This window comes from Macaca mulatta, chromosome 10, assembly GCF_049350105.2.
Source record: "Macaca mulatta isolate MMU2019108-1 chromosome 10, T2T-MMU8v2.0, whole genome shotgun sequence".
NCBI classification, from domain to species: domain Eukaryota; kingdom Metazoa; phylum Chordata; class Mammalia; order Primates; family Cercopithecidae; genus Macaca; species Macaca mulatta.
The window spans coordinates 34,547,682-34,567,477 of record NC_133415.1 but is presented as its reverse complement, the minus strand read 5'-3'; the positions used below and the strand labels follow the sequence as shown (position 1 = coordinate 34,567,477).

Here is a 19,796-nt window from a genome sequence, read left to right as displayed (position 1 = left end):
ATAGAAAATGTGGAGACTACATGTCGAAAACTGTAAAAGACCTGGTAATCCCACAACTCAGGAATCATTACTATTTACATTTTTATGTATTTGCTTCAGGCTTTTCCTCTATGCATTTATTACAAAACGGATCATATTGAGCATTATTCTGTGACCCATGTGCTCCTTTTTTTGAGATACTTTGTAATCAGTTTATTAAGGAGACATTCATACATTTCAAGAATTGTTTAAATTCTGATATCCAGATTTAAGCATGTGAACATGTGATGAGATTTTAAAACATACAATAAAAGCTATTCATAATTTGCTGTACTACCAACCTTAAATTACAGTTACTTTGGGGCATAAGTCAAATGGTCTAAACTGTGAGCCTGTTGGACATACCTAAGGAATACCTTCCTATATTACATGTGTACGTGACTTCTTTGTGTAAAGGTCTTTTCACTTGAATTTGTATGTTACCTGGCTCTGGAAGTCACTACTCAGGAGCTTATGGTCCAAAGAGAAGGAGAGGGACAGATAACCAGGATTGGTCAAAATATAGATACATATATGGACATACATACAGCAAATTCAATCTGTGTGCATGGAGTGCCAAGGCCACGGGGAATCATCAGTCCTAAAGATAGACGTAAAAGCTGCAATGGAAGGAAGATAGTTGCAGAGAAGAAGATTCTAGAAGTCCCTATTGACAAAGGCATGAAAGATGGCCAGAAGATAACATTCTGTGGTGAAGGATACCAAGAACCAGAACTGGAGCCAGGAAACATGATCACTCGGGTAGAACAGAACGACCATGGTGTTTTTACTCGACAGGGCGAAGACCTTTTCCTGTGTACACACATACAGCTGGCTGAAACACTGAGTAACTCGCAGATGCTAACATCTGCTTTCGAAGACTGAACCATGGTCATGACCTCTCATCCAGGTCAGATTGTCAAGCACGGGGATATCAAGTGTGCGCTAAATGAAAGAATGTCAATTTACTACACACCGTATGCAAAGGGTCACCTAATCACGGAATTTATGTAAACGCTCCTCAGAGTGGCTCTCTCTCCTGATAAACTCTCTTTGCAGGAAAAACTTCTACCGGGTAGGAAGGAAGTAGAAGAGACTGATGGGATGATCAAAAAGAACTGGTGGGCTGGCCGGGCGCAGTGGCCACGCCTGTAATCCCAGCACTTTGGGAGGCCGAGACGGGCGGATCACAAGGTTAGGAGATCGAAACCATCCTGGCTAACACGGTGAACCTCCGTCTCTACTAAAAAATACAAAAATTAGCCGGGCGTGGTGGCTGGCGCCTGTAGTCCCAGCTACACGGGAGGGCGTGGTGGCAGGCACCTGTAGTCCCAGCTACACGGGAGGCTGAGGCAGGAGAACGGCGTGAACCCGGGAGGCGGAGCTTGCAGTGAGTGGAGATCGCGCCACTGCACTCCAGCCTGGGCGACAGAGCGAGACTCCGCCTCAAAAAAAAAAAAAATTGGTGAGCTTTGAGGCAGATCAGCAAAGATGGCAGCATTACAACAGAGAAGCATATGAGTGCAGTGAACACCATCTCCCAGAAGACGCGGTCAGCGTCAAAGCCCTTAACTGGGCCGGTGAGTAACACTCACTGCTGGTATTTTATCTGCAACAGTGACTGAGTGAAGACCTGTAACTATAATATGCTCGCTGCTTCCTGTTGTTTTAAATATTCAGCTAGAGAAGTGTTTTAAAGGTAAATGAAGAACAAACGTGATGATAAAAGCTCTGACATTGCCCTGTATGTACGATGACTTCGGCGTGCAAGACAAAATTTAATACCTGTAAAAACTAAGAAGCTCTCCTAGCATTTTAAGGCCAAGTCTTGTAACTGATTTCAGCTGTGTACGTGGAAAAGTTTAGGCTGAAAAGCAATGCTAGGTATACCTACTGGCTTCAGTGTATGAACCTTCACTGTTAACCTACGAAATTAAAACTATTTAACCGGCTATTAGAAAAAAGGCCAAACTAAATTTGTAGAGAAGTGTTGGTCTATATAGTTATTTGTATTAACTGGGATTCATTGTGATGCCTCTGCATTTATTGTATGGCTTCAAGTGTTACTCGAAGATGGCGTAATATATAACTTAACGTGTGGTATCAGTGATAGAAATCATACCTGTATTCGTCTGTGCTCACACTGCTATAAAGAGCTACCTGAGACTGGGATTTATGAAGAAAAGAGGTTTAATTGACTCACAGTTCCACAGGCTTTATAGAAAGGATGACTGGGGAGCCTCAGGAAACTTACAATCGTGGCAGAAGGCGAGGGGAAAGGAAGCACATCCTAGCACAGCGGAGCAGGAGAGACGGAGACAGAAAGCACGAGTGTGCATGTGTGACGGGGGATGTGCCACACACTTTAATAAGAACAACTAGATCTTGGCCGGGCGTGGTGGCTCACGCCTGTAATCCCAGCACTTTGGGAGATCAAGACGGGTGGATCACGAGGTGAGGAGTTCGAGACCAGCCTGGCCAAGATGGCGAAACCTCAGCTCTACTAAAAATACAAAAATTAACCAGGCATGGTGGCGGGCGCCTGTAATCTCAGCTACTCGGGAGGCAGAGGTTGCAGTGAGCCGAGATCACGCCACTACACTCCAGCCTAGGCGACAGAGCGAGACTCTGTCTCAAAACAAAAAAGCAAAAAGCAGCCAGATCAGCTGCGCACAGTGGCTCACGCCTGTAATCCCAGCACTTTGGGAGGCCAAGGCGGGCAGTTCACCTGAGGTCAGGAGTTCAAGACCAGCCTGACCAACATAGCAAAACCCCATCTCTATGAAAAATACAAAATTAGCTAGGCATGGTGGCAGGTGCCTGTAATCCCAGCTACTGGGGAGGCTGAGGCAGGGGAATAGTTTGAACCCGGGAGGTGGAGGTTGCAGTGAGCTGAGATGGCACCATTGCCTCAGCCTCCTGAGTAGCTGGGACTACAGGGGCCGCCACCACGCCTGGCTAATTTTTTGTATTGTTAGTAGAGACGGGGTTTCACCATGTTAGCCAGGATGATCTGGATCTCCTGACCTCGTGAACCGCCCGTCTCGGCCTCCCGAAGTGCTGGGATTACAGGCATGAGCCACCGTGCCCGGCCACTTGTGTGCTTTATATACTGTTTGTGAGTTGTGTGTTCGTGTTCCATTTGTTTGAGGGGAGCACTATTAACTGATTGTAAGATATTACATATTAATAATAATAAGTCATACTCATTACATAAAAGAATTCTGTATTCGTAAGATTTAGGTTATTGGCTTTTGACTTTTTTCTCTTTCTCTCCCTCCACTGACTTAACACACTTCCTGTGGTTATTTAGATTATCAACTCTTTTTCTTTTTTTTGAGACGAAATCTCACTCTGTTACCAGGCTGGATGGAGTGCAATGGCGCAATCTCGGTTCTCTGCAACCTCCTCCTCCCAGGTTCAAGTGATTCTCCTGCCTTAGCCTCTCGAGTAGCTGCGACTACAGGCGCGTACCACCATGCCTAGCTACTTTTTCTATTTTTAGTAGAGATAGAGTTTCGCCATGTTTGCCAGGATGGTCTCAATCTCTTGACCTCATGATCCGCCCACCTTGGCCTCCCAAAGTGCTGAGATTACAGGTGTGAGCCACTGTGCCCGGCCAGATTATCAAGTCTTGAGTGATCAGCATTACAATTTCATAAGTAATTGGCTTGCATTTGCTCAGCCCTTATTAAAATGTTGGATCCTACTTAATGTACCCTCTACTGATGAAAGAATAATATTTCACAGGTTTACACCTACTGTCTTTGTTGCAGGGGAGAGTGGCCAGAATACACATATGTAATTCTGTAAATAAATTTCATGTTTGATATATATATACCTGTTTCCCTCTCATTTTGGGGTCTGACATATAGAAAGCATCACAGTTCTCTTTTAATGAAATCTTCCCTTTGACAAGGCTCAGTTTTCTTTTTTTATTATTGTAAGTAGGATTTATTCTTTAAGTTCTAGGGTACATGTGCAGAACGTGCAGGTTTGTTCCATAGGTATACGTATATGTGCCATGTTGGTTTGCTGCACCCATCAACTCGTCATTTACATTAGGTATTTTCTCCTAATGCTAACCCTCTCCCAGTCTCCCAACCCCCAACAGGCCCCGGTGTGTGATGTTCCCCACCCTGTGTCCCAGTGTTCTCATTGTTCAGTTCCCACCTATGAGTGAGGACATGCAGTGTTCGTTTTCTGTCATGTGATAGTTTGCTGAGAATGATGGTTTCCAGCTTCATTCATGTCCCTGCAAAGGACATGAACTCATCCTTTTTTTATGGCTGCATAGTATTCCATGATGTATATGTGCCACATTTTCTTATTCTAGTCGATCATTGATGGACATCTGGGTTTGTTCCAAGTCTTTGCTATTGTGAATAGCGCCACAGTAAACATACGTGTGCGTGTGTCTTTATAGCAGCATGATTTATAATCCTTTGGGTATATACCCAGTACTGGGATGGCTGGGTCAAATGGTATTTCTAGTTCTAGATCCTTGAGGAATCGCCACATGGTTTTCCACAATGGTTGAACTAGTTTACAGCCCCACCAACAGTGTAGAAGTGTTCCTATCTCCCCACATCCTCTCCAGCACCTGTTGTTTCCTGACTTTTTAATGATCACCATTCTAACTGGTGTGAGATGGTATCTCATTGTTTTGATTTGCATTTCTCTGATGACCAGTGATGATGAGCATTTTTTCATGTGTCTGTTGGCTGCATAGATGTCTACTTTTGAGAAGTGTCTGTTCATATCCTTCGTCCACTTTTTGATGGGGTTGTTTTTTCTTTTCTTTTCTTTTTTTTTTTTTTGAGACGGAGTCTCGCTGTGTCGCCCAGGCTGGAGTGCAGTGGCGCGATCTCGGCTCACTGCAAGCTCCGCCTCCTGGGTTTACGCCATTCTCCTGCCTCAGCCTCCGAGTATCCGGGACTACAGGTGCCCGCCTAGTTTTTTGTATTTTTAGTAGAGACGGGGTTTCACCGTGTTAGCCAGGATGGTCTCGATCTCCTGACCTCGTGATCCACCCGCCTCGGCCTCCCAAAGTGCTGGGACTACAGGCTTGAGCCACCGCGCCCGGCCTGTTTTTTTCTTGTAAATTTGTTTGAGTTCTTTGTAGATTGTGGATATTAGCCCTTTGTCAGATGGGTAGATTGCAAAAATGCTCTCCCATTCTGTAGGTTGCCTGTTCACTCTGATGGCAGTTTCTTTTGCTGTGCAGAAGCTCTTTAGTGTAATTAGATCCCATTTGTCTATTTTGGCTTTGTTGCCATTGCTTTTGGTGTTTTAGTCATGAAGTCCTTGCCCATGCCTATGTCCCAAATGGTATTGCGTAGGTTTTCTTCTAGGGTTTTTATGGTTTTAGGTCTAACATTTAAGTCTTTAATCCATCTTGAATTAATTTTTGTATAAGGTGTAAGGAAGGGATCCAGTTTCAGCTTTCTATATATGGCTAGCCAGTTTTCCCAGCACCATTTATTAAATAGGGAATCTTTTACCCGTTACTGGTTTTTGTCAGGTTTGTCAAAGATCCGATGGTTGTAGATGTGTGGTGTTATTTCTGAGGCCTGTGTTCTGTTCCATTGGTCTATATCTGTTTTGGTTTCAGTACCATGCTGTTTTGGTTACTGTAGTGACAAGGCTTAGTTTTCATATCTCTTCTCTTTCCCCTGCCCATGTTGGTCAACTGATACCTTACGGTGTTTTTTTGGCATCGGTATACATCTGAAAAGAGCAAAGGCAAATAGTTTTGTTTTACTTTGTTTTGTTAACTGCAGTTTCATCATATCTCAGCTGGCTAAAGATGTTGCTGGAACAATTAAGAACCCGGGGAGTGGGGTGGAAGTGAGAGTAGGGATTATGGCAAAATTTAGGGAAGGTGCTTGACAGACATTTATTCATGAAGCAGTGGCCAGAGTTGCAGTCTTCAGGACAGTCGTCCTTGCCAAGTGTCCGTAGCATCCCCTTTTCTTTTTCTTTTTTTTTTTTTTTTTGAGACGGAGTCTCGCTCTGTCGCCCAGGCTGGAGTGCAGTGGCCGGATCTCAGCTCACTGCAAGCTCTGCCTCCCGGGTTCACGCCATTCTCCTGCCTCTCCGAGTAGCTGGGACTACAGGCGCCCGTCACCTCACCCAGCTAGTTTTTTTGTATTTTTTTTTAGTAGAGACGGGGTTTCACCGTGTTAGCCAGGATGGTCTCGATCTCCTGACCTTGTGATCCACCCGTCTCGGCCTCCCAAAGTGCTGGGATTACGGGCTTGAGCCACCGCACCCGGCCAGCATCCCCTTTTCAGAATCACCATCCACCGTATTGAAACTGGCCTGCTGTGGTTATAGGATAAAGATGTTACGGGTTTTATTTAATAAGACACCTTATGGGTACAGTGTTATGTATGTAGTTAATGTTTTATTTTCATCCCTCCTGTTCATTCCAGATTTTTACCTGTAAACCCTTCTAAAGTCAGGCTCCTAGATTTTTGAATGATAAAAATGACATTGAGAAGTCTATTAACTGGGCCACGGGCCGTGGCTCACGCCTGTAATCCCAGCACTTTGGGAGGCTGAGGTGGGCGGATCACCTGAGGTCAGGAGTTCTAGTCCAGCCTGGTCCACATGGTGAAACCCTGTCTCTACTAAAAATAGAAAAATTAGCCAGGCGTGGTGGTACACACCTGTAATCTCAGCTACTCTGGAGGCTGAGGCAGGGGAATCACTTGAACTTGGGAGCCCGTGGCTGCAGTAAGCCAAGATCATGCCATTGCACTCCAGCCTTGGTGACAAAGCAAGACTCCATCTCAAGAAAAAAATTTAAAAAAGCCTACTATCTATGCAAGATCATCCCTAAATTTGGAGTCAAATGAGAATGTTTTGTTTTGTTCTGTGGTTTTGAGATAGGGTCTATCCCCTAGGTTGGAGTGTAGTGGAACAGTGACAGCTCACTGCAGCCTGAAACTCCTGGGCCCAAGAGATCCTCCCGCCTCAGCCACCCATGTAGATGGGACTACAGGTGTACACTGCCACACCTGGATAATTTATTTATTTATTAATTACCTGTTTTGTTTTGTTTTTTTCTGTAGAGATGGGGTGATGGGGTTTCACTTCGTTGCCCAATCTGGTCTTGAACTCCTGAGCGCAAGCAGTCCTCCTGCATTGGCCTCCCGTAGTGTTGGGAGTACAGATGTGAGCCACCAACCACACCCAGCCTAAACTGGTTTTAAAAACCATAAAAATGTGAAGTCCACAGGGAGCAAGGGGGGAAAAAAGCACCATAAAGAAAATAATATAAAATTTTAATCAAAGGCATTTTCAGTGCCCTCACATTGGGCATTGAAATGGTAAGACATAAGTGACTATCTTGAATGGTGATTTACATAAGTGACTATCAGCATTCATCTTTTTTCCTCCACATTAAAGCCACTAGTTCAACTTCCACAGTATAAAGCTTTTGCTGGTTGCAGTGGCTTGCACCTAGAATCCCTGCTACTCAGGAGGCTAAGATGGGAGGATCGCTTGAGACCAGGAGTTCCAGACCAACCTGGGAAACATAGCGAGTTCCCATCTTTTTTTAAAAAAAGAAAGAAAAGTAAAACTCTTGAAAATGTATCTGATACAGATCTTTAGGTCTTCTCCCTACTAAAAAGATCTGTTAAAGAAAGCTTTACCTTTTCATTACGTTTCACTCAAAATGGGATAATTAGTATTTTTTCTTTAAGAGTAATGTGAATTCTCCTTCATTACGTTTCACTCAAAATGGGATAATTAGTATTTTTTCTTTAAGAGTAATGTGAATTCTCCTTCGGTTGACACCTGGTTCATTTTTCTGTCTCTCTGCAACTTACACATACAGTCTATTGCAGGCATCAGTTACTACCTCTTCAAAAATAATTTTTAAAAAGGAAAATGTTTTAGCTTTCACATTAACACAAAAGATGAGGAAAGAAATTGAAAACAGGGCTGGGCGCGGTGGGTCACACCTGTAATCCCAGCACTTTGGGAGGCCGAGGTAGGCAGATCACCTGAGGTCGGGAGTTCGAGACCAGCCTGACCAACATGGCGAAACCCCATCTCTACTGAAAATACAAAAATTAGCTGGGCGTCGTGGCAGGTACCTGTAACTCCAGTTACTCGGGAGGCTGAGGCGAGAGAATTGCTTGAACTGGGAGGCAGAGGTTGTAGTGAACCAAGATCATACCATTGCACTCCACTCTCACAGAGTGAGACTCCATCTCCAAAAAAAAAAAAAAAAGGAACTGTGTTTTGTTGAATGACTGTCTTTCATCCTAGTATACTTTTTAAAACTTTCCTTTATTGGCTGGATGCGGTGGCTCACGCCTGTAATCCCAGCACTTTGGGAGGCTGAGTCAGGCAGATCATGAGGTCAGGAGATTGAGACCAACCTGGCTAACATGGTGAAACCCCATCTCAAGTGAAAATACGAAAAGTTAGCCTGGCGCGATGGCAGGCGCCTGTAGTCCCAGCTACTTAGGAGGCTGAGGCAGGAGAATGGCGTGAACCTGGGAGGCAGAGCTTGCAGTGAGCCAAGATCGCGCCACTGAACTGCCCCAGTTTCTCTTCTCTCCAGTAAATTATCCATAAGATTGTCTCCTAAATACTACAAACTATATAAATTGTTGGACACAAAACTTTTACCCTGTTTTGAATCTCCCTTATGTTTTAACATTTATATATATCTAAACATGTTTTCTCCAGATACAAAATCAACTTTTCATGATATAAAGTACCTAGCTAATATTATTTGTTGAAAATATTGAATTCGCCGGGCGCGGTGGCTCAAGCCTGTAATCCCAGCGCTTTGGGAGGCTGAGGCGGGCGGATCACGAGGTCAGGAGATCGAGAACATCCTGGCTAACACGGTGAAACCCCGTCTCTACTAAAAAATACAAAAAACTAGCCGGGCGAAGTGGCGGGTGCCTGTAGTCCCAGCTACTCGGGAGGCTGAGGCAGGAGAATGGCGTGAACCTGAGAGGAGGAGCTTGCAGTGAGCTGAGATCCGGCCACTGCACTCCAGCCTGGGTGACAGAGCGAGACTCTGTCTCAAAAAAAAAAACAAAGAAAAGAAAATATTGAATTCAATGAACTGAGAGCAAAGAGCTTATCTTGCATGATTGTGTACTGACAGGATGTGCTCATTGGCTCCTCACAGGAGACTCCTGTGCTGACCAGAATAGAAAAACAAAAGCGCAAAGAGGAGGAAGAAGAGCGTCAGATTCTTCTAGCAGTGCAGAAGAAGGAGCAGGAGCAGATGCTGAAGGAAGAGAGGAAACGCGAGTTGGAGGAGAAGGTCAAGGCAGTGGAAGGTATGTGCAGTGACCGCGTGGTCTGGAGAGGTGCGTGTCTGTGGACCAGCCATCCTGTAGCCGGAGCTAGCTCAAGCTAAGTCCTGCTATGCATCCGAGTTGTTTCCGGCACTTTCTATTTAAATATCTTGTGCATTGTATTCCGACATGTTCATTGACCTGTATCCACCCCCACTGGCTTTACATTCCTTCTAAAGCACTAGTATTGGTCATTCTTAGTGTGTCTTTCAGAATCTTGCTTATTTTTCTGATCTCGGGGTTCCACACGTGAAATAGAAAAAGAAAATTTAAGGTATTGATGAGAACTGATTTCACAGATATAATTTTGAACACAAATGAGGTATGTAAAAGTCTCAGTTTTCTGTTTATTTTTAGATACAGCACTGTTCACCTCTAAAATGTTACCATTAATATTACTAGGACAAAGCTGTTTTCTCAGGTCCAGTTCTAGGTCTTGGGCTAGTTAGCCTTTTTTTCTGTTTAGAGTTTTGCAAACAAAGGATAATAACTGTTTTTAGATGTTTTCTTAGATAACAATTGTATTTATAAGCCCAACCTCATAAATCATGTGATAACAGATCATTTGGTATAATTTAAGATAGTCTAAGATTTACCTTTTAAATAAGTGTATTGAATATTTTTAATTTTTTAATAAAACAGCATAGCCTATGGATTTGGCTGTTTGAATACAGTGTTTTTGCAGGGCAAAATTTCAGTAAATTTTGGCTAAGAAAATTGAAAGATTCTGGGCTTATGTACTTATTAAGTAACAGAAAGTTACTTAACCTGTTATGTGCACCTCATTCCTACCAAGATCTTTTTTTTTTTTTTTTTGAGACAGAGTCTTGCTCTGTCGCCCAGGCTACAGTGCAGTGGCGCGATCTCAGCTCACTGCAAGCTCCGCCTCCCGGGTTTACGCCATTCTCCTGCCTCAGCCTCCCGAGTAGCTGGGACTACAGGCGCCCGCCACCACGCCTGGCTAATTTTGTATATTTTTAGTTGAGACAGGGTTTCACCATGTTAGCCAAGATGAACTCAATCTCCTGACCTCCTGATCCCCCTGCCTCGACCTCCCAAAGTGCTGGGATTACAGGTTTGAGCCATCGTGCACAGCCTTTTTTTTTTTTTTTTTTTTTTTGATACGTTGTCTCACTCTGTGGCCCACCTGGAGTGCGGTGGCACAGTCTTCACTTACTGCATCCTCTGCCTCAGCCTCCCGAGTAGCTTGGACTATTGGACTATCGGTGCACCACCATACCCGGCTAATGTTTGTATTTTTAGTAGACACGGGGTTTTACCATGTTGGGCAGGCTGGTCTCAAACTCCTGACCTCAAATGATCTTGCTGCCTCGGCCTCCCAAAGTGCTTGGATTACAGGCGTGAGCCACTGTGCCTGACCACATTAAGGGTTTTAGAATGAATAAAGAAATAATGGGACAGGCGCAGTGACTCACACCTGTAATCCCAGCACTTCGGAAGGCCAAGGGGGGCGGATCACCTGAAGTCGGAAGTTCAAAACCAACCTGACCAACATGGAGAAACCCCATCTCTACTAAAAATACAAAAAATTAGCCAGGCGTGGTGGTGCATGCCTGTAATGCCAGCTACTCAGGAGGCTTAGGCAGGAGAATCACTTGAACCTGGGAGGCAAAGGTTGCAGTGAGCCGAGATCATGCCATTGTACTCCAGCCTGGGCAACAAGAGTGAAACTCCGTCTTAAAAAAAAAAAAAAAAGAAAAGAAAGGGAGGGAAAAAGAAAGAAAGAAATGATGGCTGGGCACGATGGCTCACGCCTATAATCCCAGCACTGTGGGAAGCCGAGGTGGCCAGATCACTTGAGGTCAGGAGTTCGAGACCAGACTGGCCAACATGGCCAAACGTGGTGGTGCATGCCTGTAATCCCAGCTACTCAGGAGGATGAGGTGGGAGAATTCCTTGAACCCCGAAGGTGGAGGTTGCAGTGAGCCGAGATCATGCTACTGCACTCTGGCCTGGGCGACAGAGCAAGACTCTGTCTCAATAAATAAACAACCCTTAGTGCATATAATCTACAGGTTTAGCCTGTGTCACACTATGTAGTATATCTCACTTGTAAGATCTTCTGTAATTGGCTGTTTCCAGTGTCACATTTAAATTCCTCAAGACATAATAACTGGCTTTAATTTGTTTATATTTTTTAGTGGAATTGTGTTTTTTATTTAATAGGGTCTTTACTGGGTACACCTGTCATTTTAATTTATATAGGCAGGTCCAAAACTCATTTTTATGGCTTAGTTTCTATATTGTAGGATTAATAATTCCTATATTGTAGTCGCATCTACAGTGGTCACAAATAAAATTAAATCCTAGGAATTAACCAAAGTGGTGAAAGAGCTCTATAATGAAAACTGTAAAACATGGATGAACGAAATTGAAAAGAACACCCAAAAACTGGAAAGCTTTCTACATTCATAGATTACAAGAATCAGTATTGTTAAAATGTCCATACTACTCAAAGTAATCCACAGATTCAATGCAATGTCTACCAAAATACCAATGACATTCTTCACAAAAATAGAAAGGAAAAAAAATCCTTTAATTTATATGGGCCCACAAAAGACCCAGAATAGGCAAAGCTATCCTAAGCAAAAAGAACAAAACTGGAGGAATTACCTGACTTCGAATTACACTTCAGAGCTATGGTGACCAAAACAACATGGATCTGGCATAAAAACAAACACATAGACAAATGGAACAGAATAGAGAATCCAGAAACAAGTCCACACACCTACAGCGAACTCTTTTTCAACACAGGTGCTAAGAACACACACTGGGGAAAAGACAGTCTCTTCTACAAGTGGTGCTGGGGAAACTGGATATCCATAAGCACAAGAATGAAACTAGACCCCTGTCTCTTGCCATATACAGAAATAAAATCAAAGTGGATTAAAGAATTATATCTAAGGCCGGGCGCGGTGGCTTACGCCTGTAATCCCAGCACTTTGGGAAGGCGAGGCGGGTGGATTACAAGGTCAGGAGTTCAAGGCCAGCCTGGCCAAGATGTTGAAACCCTGTCTCTACTAAAAATACAAAAATTAGCCGAGTGCAGTGGCAGGCGCTGGTAATCTCAGCTACTCAGGAGGCTGAGGCAGGAAAATCGCTTCAACCCGGGCAGCAGAGGTTGCAGTGAACTGAGATCGCATCACTGCACTCCAACCTGTGTGACAGAGTGAGACTCCATTTCCAAAAAAAAAAAAAAAAAAAGAAAAAAAAAAGAAAAGAATTACATCTAAGACCTCAAATTATGAAACCTCCTACAAGAAGAAAACATTGGAGAAGCCCTCCAGGACACTGATTTCAAGCATAGGCACCCAAAGCAAAAATAGACCAATGGGATCACATCAAGTTAAAAAGCTTCTGCATGGCAAAGGAAACAACCAGCAAAGTAAAGAGACAACCCACAGAATGGGAGAAAACATTTGCAAACTGCCCAATTGACAAAGGATTAATAACCAGAATATATAATGAGCTCAAACAACTCTTAGGAAAAAGTCTAATAATCAGATATTAAAATGGGCAAAATAGGCCGGGCACGGTGGCTCACGCCTGTAATCCCAGCACTTTGGGAGGCTGAGGTGGGCAGATCACAAGGTCAGGAGATTGAGACCATCCTGGCTATGGTGAAACCCTGTCTCTATTAAAAAAAAAAAAAAGCCGGGTGTGGTGGCGGGTGCCTGTAGTCCCAGCTACTCGGGAGGCTGAGGCAGGAGAATGGCATGAACCCAGGAGGTGGAGCTTGCAATGAGCGGATATCGCACCACTGCACTCGAGCCTGGGCAACACAGCGAGACTCCATCTCAAAAAAGTAATACCAATAAAATAAAATAAAATGGGCAAAATATTTGAATAGAGATTTCTCAAAAGAAGTCATACAAATGGCAGACAAGGCCAGGCGTGTTGAGTCATGCTTGTAAGCTCAGCACTTCAGGAGGCCAAGGCTGGCAGATTGTTTTAGCACAGGAGTTCAAGACCAGCCTCAGCAACATGGTGAAACCCCATCTCTACAAAAAATGCAAAAATTAGCCGAGCGTGGTTGTTTGCACCTATAGTCCCAACCACTTGGGAAGCTGAGGTGGGCGAATAGCTTGAGCCTGGGAGGTCCAGGCTGCAGCGAGCCGAGATCATGCCACTGCACTCCATCCTGGGCAATAATACAGCGAGGCCCTGTCTCAAAAATTTTTTTTCAAAAGCCAGGTGTGGTGGCTCATGCCTGTAATCCCAGCACTGTGGGAGGCTGAGGCAGGCAAATCACTTGAGGTCAGGGGTTCAAGACCAACCTGGCCAACATGGCAAAACGTTGCCTCTACTAAAAATACTAAAATTAGCTGGGTGTGGTGGCACACGCCTGTAATCCCAGCTACTCAGGAGACTGAGGCAGGAGAATCGCTTGAACCTGGGAGGCCCAGGTTGCAGTGAGCCGAGATCAAGCCGAGACTTCACTCCAGCCTGGGCAATAGAGCAAGATTCTGTCTCAAAAAAAAAAGCACACAAGCTTATGAAAAAGTGCTCAGCATCATTGATCGTCAGAGAAATGGAAATCAAAACTACCGTGAGATATCATCTCACAGTTAAAATGGTTTATATCCAAAGGACAGGCAGTGGCAAATACTGGTGAGGATGAGAAGAGGAAATCCTCATACACCGTTGGTAGGAACATAAATTAGTCTCCCACTATGGAAAACAGCTTAGAAGTTCCTTAGAAAACTAAAAAGAGAGCTACCATAAAATCTGTTAATCCCACTGCTGGGTATACACCCAGAAGAAAGGAAATCAGTGTATGGAAGAGACAACTGCACTCCCGTATTTTTTGCAACTGTGTTCACAATAGCCAAGATTTGGAAGCAACCTAAGTGTCCCTCAGCAAATGAATGGATAAAGACAATGTGGTACTGATAACAGGGGAGTACTATTCAACCATAAAAATGGATTCAGTCGTTTGCAACAACATGGGTAGAACTGGAGGTTATTACTTTAAGTGAAATAAGTGAGGCACAGAAAGACAAACATTGGATATTCTCACTTAATTGTGGGATCTAAAAATCAAAATAATTGAACCCGTGGAGATAGAGGGTAAAAGCCTGGTTACCAGAGGCTGGGAACGATAGTGGAGGGTTGGGGAGAGGTAGGATGGTTAATGGGTACAAAAAAAATGGTTATTACGAATGAATACTATCTAGTATTTGATAGCACAGGAGGGAAGTATGGCTTGCTTTTTTTTTTTTTTTTTTCTTTTTCTTTGTTTCTTGAGACACTGTCTCACTCTTTTGCCCAGGCTAGAGTGCAGTGGCATGATCTTGGCTCACTGCAACCTCCGCTTCCCAGGTTCAAGTGATTATCGTGCCTCAGCTTCCCAAGTAGCTACCGAGTAGCTATGATTACAGGTGTACACTACCACACCCGGCTAATTTTTGTATTTTTAGTAGAGATAGGGTTTCACCGTGTTGGCCATGCTGGTCTTGAATTCCTGGCCTCAAGTGACCCATCTGTCTCAGCCTCCCAAAGTGCTGGGAATACAAGCGTGAGCACACACCCAGCCAGTAGTAGTATTTTCAATCCAGTGGTAAGAAGGTAGAGGGTAGACAAATATTGTGGGATAATAGTGGTGAGTGATCTGAAGTAAAATTAGGCAGGTTTACAGGTAAAGAGTGACATGGCTGGGCGTGGTGGCTCCACCAGCTACTTGGGAGGCTTTGGGGGGAGGACCCCTTGCAGGAGGTCGAGGCTGCAGTGAGCCCTGATTTCTCCCACTGAACTGAGCCTGGGTGACACAGCAAGACCCTGTCGCAAACAAAAGAGAAAGTCCTGTCTGAAATTTTGACATGTAAATAAAGTGAATGGGGTTGACCCGTGAGTGCCTGAAGAGGGAGGCGCCGGTACAGACAAGAGCAGAGGCACCAAGACAGGGATATGCGGGTGGAGCAGAGGAAGCAAGCACAGGAAGGCTGGCTGGAAGTCCCGGCGCGGCCGGAGCGGAGCAGAGCGGAGCAAGCACAGGAAGGCTGGCTGGAAGTCCCGGAGCGGAGCAGAGTGGAGCAAGCACAGGAAGGCTGGCTGGGCATGAATGAGGCCTAGCGGGTAGCCCAGGTCGCATCGAGATGGGCTGTGCAGACCTTGTTAGAAGGATTAAATGAAAACAGGACAGTCTCTAACACACATTTAAAGTCACAAATGATAATTTTGTTTGTTTGAGACAAAAGTCTCGCTCTGTCTTCCATGATAGTTCTTATGGAAGAAATTTTTGTAAGCCGTAAGATACTTACAATAACCTTTCCAGACTTTTTAGTAGCTTCCAAATATTAAAAAAAGAGAGAAATAATCAATTAGGTACTAATCACTTTTTTTTTTTTTTTTTTTTTGAGACGGAGTCTTGCTCTGTCGCCCAGGCTAGAGTGCAGTGGTGTCGTGCCTGGCACATGACTGCATACTTCCAAGTAGAGGACTCAGAGCTTTTATTTGTTTAAAGAAACTTGAAAGGAAGAAAGTGGATTAAGAAAAAACAAAAACAAGCCCAGGCTCAGTGGCTCACGCCTGTAATCCTAGCCCTTTGGGAGGCCGAGGCGGGCAGATCATGAGGTCAGGAGATCGAGACCATCCTGGCCAACATGGTGAAACCCAGTTTCTACGAAAAATACAAAAAAAAAAAAAATTAGCCGGGCCTGGTGGCGCACATCTGTAGTCCCAACTACTTGGGAGGCTGAGGCAGGAGAATCGCTTGAATCCGGGAGGCAGAGGCTGCAGTGAGCTGAGATCATGCCACTGCACTACAGCCTGGGTGACAGAGCAAGATTCTGTCCCCCCTCCCCGCCCCCCCCAAAAAAAAAACAGAAGGCAAAAAGTGAAACAGCCAAGTGTCCACCAGTGGATTAAAAGAGAACCTGAACGCAGTATACTCTCAGAGTGGGGTGTTATTCAGCCTTAAGAGGGAAGGAAATTCTGAAACATGCTACAACATGGATGAACCTTGAAGGTATTACACTAAATGATACCAGCAGAACACACATGGACAAATGTTTTGTGCTAGAGGCTGAGGCGAGACGGAAATGGGGAGTTAGTGTTTAATGTTACAGACTGGAGTGCTGAAAAGATTCTAGAAATGGACAGTGGTGATGGCGGCACATTACTTACACACTTAATGCTACTGAGCTCTATGCTCATTTGGGTGATGTCTGGGAAACTGGAATGAGATGAAGCCGGCCATGACGAAAGAAGTAACCTGTAGTTAATCAGTTGGGGTCCAGCCTTGAAAACCAGAACTACACTAGATACTTCAGCAGAGAAAACGTCGCATGACTCTGGTTAAATGGGAGTTAGAAAACGAAAAAAAGGTTAAAGAGATCCCCGTGGTGACACAGACGGAGGAGGTGGGAGTGTCAAACGTGGGGGGCTGCAGCCCCACTGCTAGCACTCGTGAAGGCAGGCAAACTCCAGAAGAACCTGGCTGTCGCTGCCAAGTGCAGCTTCACAGATGCAGGACCGTCCATCCCAGGATGGGTTGAATGGCATCAGCAAACAAACGGAAGGAGATTGTCGTCCTCCTCAGCCTGCCTCCCATGGTCCCGCTGATGCTCCCTTTGGCAGAGTATACAGCCAGCAGAGAAGAGAGAAGTTGTGTGTGCAGGATCTCAGCCCCAGTGTCACAAAGCAGAACATGAAAATTGGATTTGCAACTATCAGAAAAGGCTGCATAACAGATGCAGGTGGCAGAAAGCATGAAAGGTCCTGTATGTGTTCACTGTAAGTTCTAGAAGGAAAGAAGCAGTACGGTAAGGCCAAGAGAATATTCAGAAACAACGATTGAGTAGTTTTTTGGTTTGATGAAAAACCCTGATCCTCAGATACAGAAAGCAAGAAGAGATATAAACTGGATATAAATTCCATGTGGGCTTATGGAACTGAATTATAGAACATTCTGTTCCATCAAACAACCAATTTGGAAAAGGTAGATTACCCTGAGAGGATGTTCTTAATAATGATAGCAGGTAGGAGCAACAGCAGAATTCAGAAGATGATGGGATTGATGGCCAGGTGCAGTGGCTCATGCCTGTAATCCCAGCAGTTTGGGAAGCCAAGGCAGGAGAATCACTTGAGTCCTGGAGTTCAAGACCAGCCTGGGCAACATAGTGAGGCCCCATCTCTACAGAAAATTTTAAAAGTTAGCCGGGCATGGTGGTGCATGCCTGTAGTCCAGCTACTCAGGAGGCTGAGGTAGGAGGATCACTTGAGCCCAGGAAGTCAAGGCTGCAGTGAGCCATGATTGCGCACAGCACTCCAGGCTGAGTGACAGAGCAAGACCCTGTCTCAAAAAAAGGAAGTGGTGGGTAGTGGGTTGAATTTTGAATTTTATATTAGTTTCTTAGGGCTACCGTAACAACCTACATTAACCAGGTGGCATAAAATAACAAATTTATTCTCTCATAGTCCTGGGACTTAGAAATCCAAAATCTAGGTATTGACAGGGTTTCACTCTCTGACGGCTGTAGGTAAGAGTCCGTGGCATTTCCAGCTTCTAGTAGTTCCAGCCCTTTCTTGGGTTTTCTGCAAACTTAGAATAATAGAATGAAACTTCCTCAGCCAATATCTTAATAATCTAGGCAGACCTTCTACTTAATGGGGAAACATTAGAAGCATTCTCTTTAAAGTCAGGATGAACACAAGGATTTCCTCTATCGTTTCCAGTTCATATTGTATTGTAAAGATTTAGTGTCTACAAAGAAAATTACATAGGTATGTATACATATTTGGGGTGGTGTGTGTCTTGAAACTCCAAGAAAATCACCCAGGAAACTACTATAGCTAAGAAATTCACCAAGTAGGTATATTCATTATTATTCCTTTTTTTTTTTTTTTTTTTTTTTGGGGGGGGGAGGAGACCAAGTCTCACTCTATTGCCCAGGCTGGACTGCAGTGGTGCGATCTCGGCTCACTGCAACTTCCGCCTCCCGGGTTCAAGTAATTCTCCTGCCTCAGCTTCCCAAGTAGCTGGGATTACAGGCATGTACCACCACACCTGGCAAATTTTTTTGTATTTTTTGTAGAGACGAGGTCTCACCATGTTGGTCAGGCTGTTCTTGAACTTCTGACCTCAGGTGATCCATTGTGCCCAGCCGTTCATTATTATTCTGTAAATATCAACATGAACACTTTATTAAAAGATAGCATGACCCGGCCAGGCGCGGTGGCTCACGCCTGTAATCCCAGCACTTTAGGAGGCCGAGGCGGGCAGATCACAAGGTCAGGAGATCAAGACCATCCTGGCCAACATGGTGAAACCCCATCTCTACTAAAAACAGAAAAATTAGCTGGACATGTTGGTGCACTTTTGTAATCCCAGCTAGCTACTGGGGAGGCTGAGGCACAAGAATCGCCTGAACCCAGGAGGCAGAGGTTGCAGTGGGCTAAGATTGCACTGCCGCAGCACTCCAGGCTAGACAACAGAGTGAGATTCTATCGCAAAAAAAAATTATGATAGCCGGGCACGGTGGTGCACACCTATAATCCCAACACCTTGGGAGGCTGAGGTGGGCGGATCACTTGAGCTGAGGAGTTCCAGATCAGCCTAGCCAACATGTCGACACCCTGTCTCTACTAAAAATACAATAATTACCCAGCCATGGTGGCATATACCTGTAATCCCAGTTACCCGGGAGGCTGAGGCACGAGAATTGCTTGAACCCGAGAGGCAGAGGCTGCAGTGAGCTGAAATCACACCACTGCACTCCAGCCTGGGTGATAGAGTGAGGCTCTGTCTCCTAAAAAAGAAAAAAGAATCTGTGGATCTCGACACACTGTTCCTAAAATTCATATAAAAGAACAACGGGCCTGGTTTTTTTGTTTGTTTGTTTGTTTGTTTGTTTTTGAGATGGAGTTTTGCTCTTGTTGCCCAGGCCGGAGTGCAATGGCACGATCTCGGCTGACTGCAACCTCCGCCTCCAGGGTTCAAGCAATTCTCCTGCCTCAGGCTCCCGAGTACCTGGGATTACATGTATGCACCACCATCCCTCGTTAATTTTGTATTTTTATTAGAGAACAGGTTTCTCCATGTTGGTCAGGCTGGTCTCGAACTCCCGACCTCAGGTGATCTGCCTGCCTCGGCCTCCCGAAGTGCTAGGATTACAAATGTGAGCTACCGCGCCCGGCGGAGCAAAGGGCCTTGAATAGCCATGATAACTTACAAAAACAATACGATAGGGGCAATCATTATGCCACACAATGAGATCAAATCTGCAGTGATTGAGAGAGAATGGTGTTGGCATAGAGATAGACAATGAGACCAGAAACAGACCTTGAGAGAGAATATGGGTTTTTCAGAAACAGCGCCAGGCGTGGTGGTATGTGCCTGTAGTCCCAGCCACTCAGGAGTCTGATGTGGGAGGATCCCTTATGCACAGGAGTTCGAGGCTATAGTGAGCTATGATCCCA

The 19,796-nt window shown here is 44.8% G+C and overlaps 1 protein-coding gene, 1 long non-coding RNA gene and 1 pseudogene across 13 annotated transcripts in view; 2 read left to right on the top strand and 1 right to left on the bottom strand.

Moving 5' to 3' along the window:
* The window catches only part of CECR2 (CECR2 histone acetyl-lysine reader), a 197,764-nt gene that overhangs the window by 152,586 nt on the left and 25,382 nt on the right, over window positions 1–19,796 (top strand). For all 12 annotated transcript variants that reach the window (XR_013399582.1, XM_077950793.1, XM_028828022.2 and 9 more), the window contains one exon: window positions 9,185–9,338. Coding sequence is in view for 11 of the 12 variants with exons in the window: in XM_077950793.1 (XP_077806919.1) it covers window positions 9,185–9,338 (154 nt within the window). In the remaining variant the exon portion in view is untranslated. The remainder of the gene's footprint in view (window positions 1–9,184; window positions 9,339–19,796) is intronic.
* Window positions 21–1,710, top strand: LOC107000527 (dnaJ homolog subfamily A member 1 pseudogene; annotated as a pseudogene).
* Window positions 16,152–18,896, bottom strand: LOC144331997 (uncharacterized). The gene is made up of 2 exons (XR_013399655.1): window positions 18,659–18,896; window positions 16,152–17,511 (listed from the first exon to the last, which is right to left on the bottom strand). It is a non-coding gene; the product is annotated as an uncharacterized LOC144331997 (long non-coding RNA).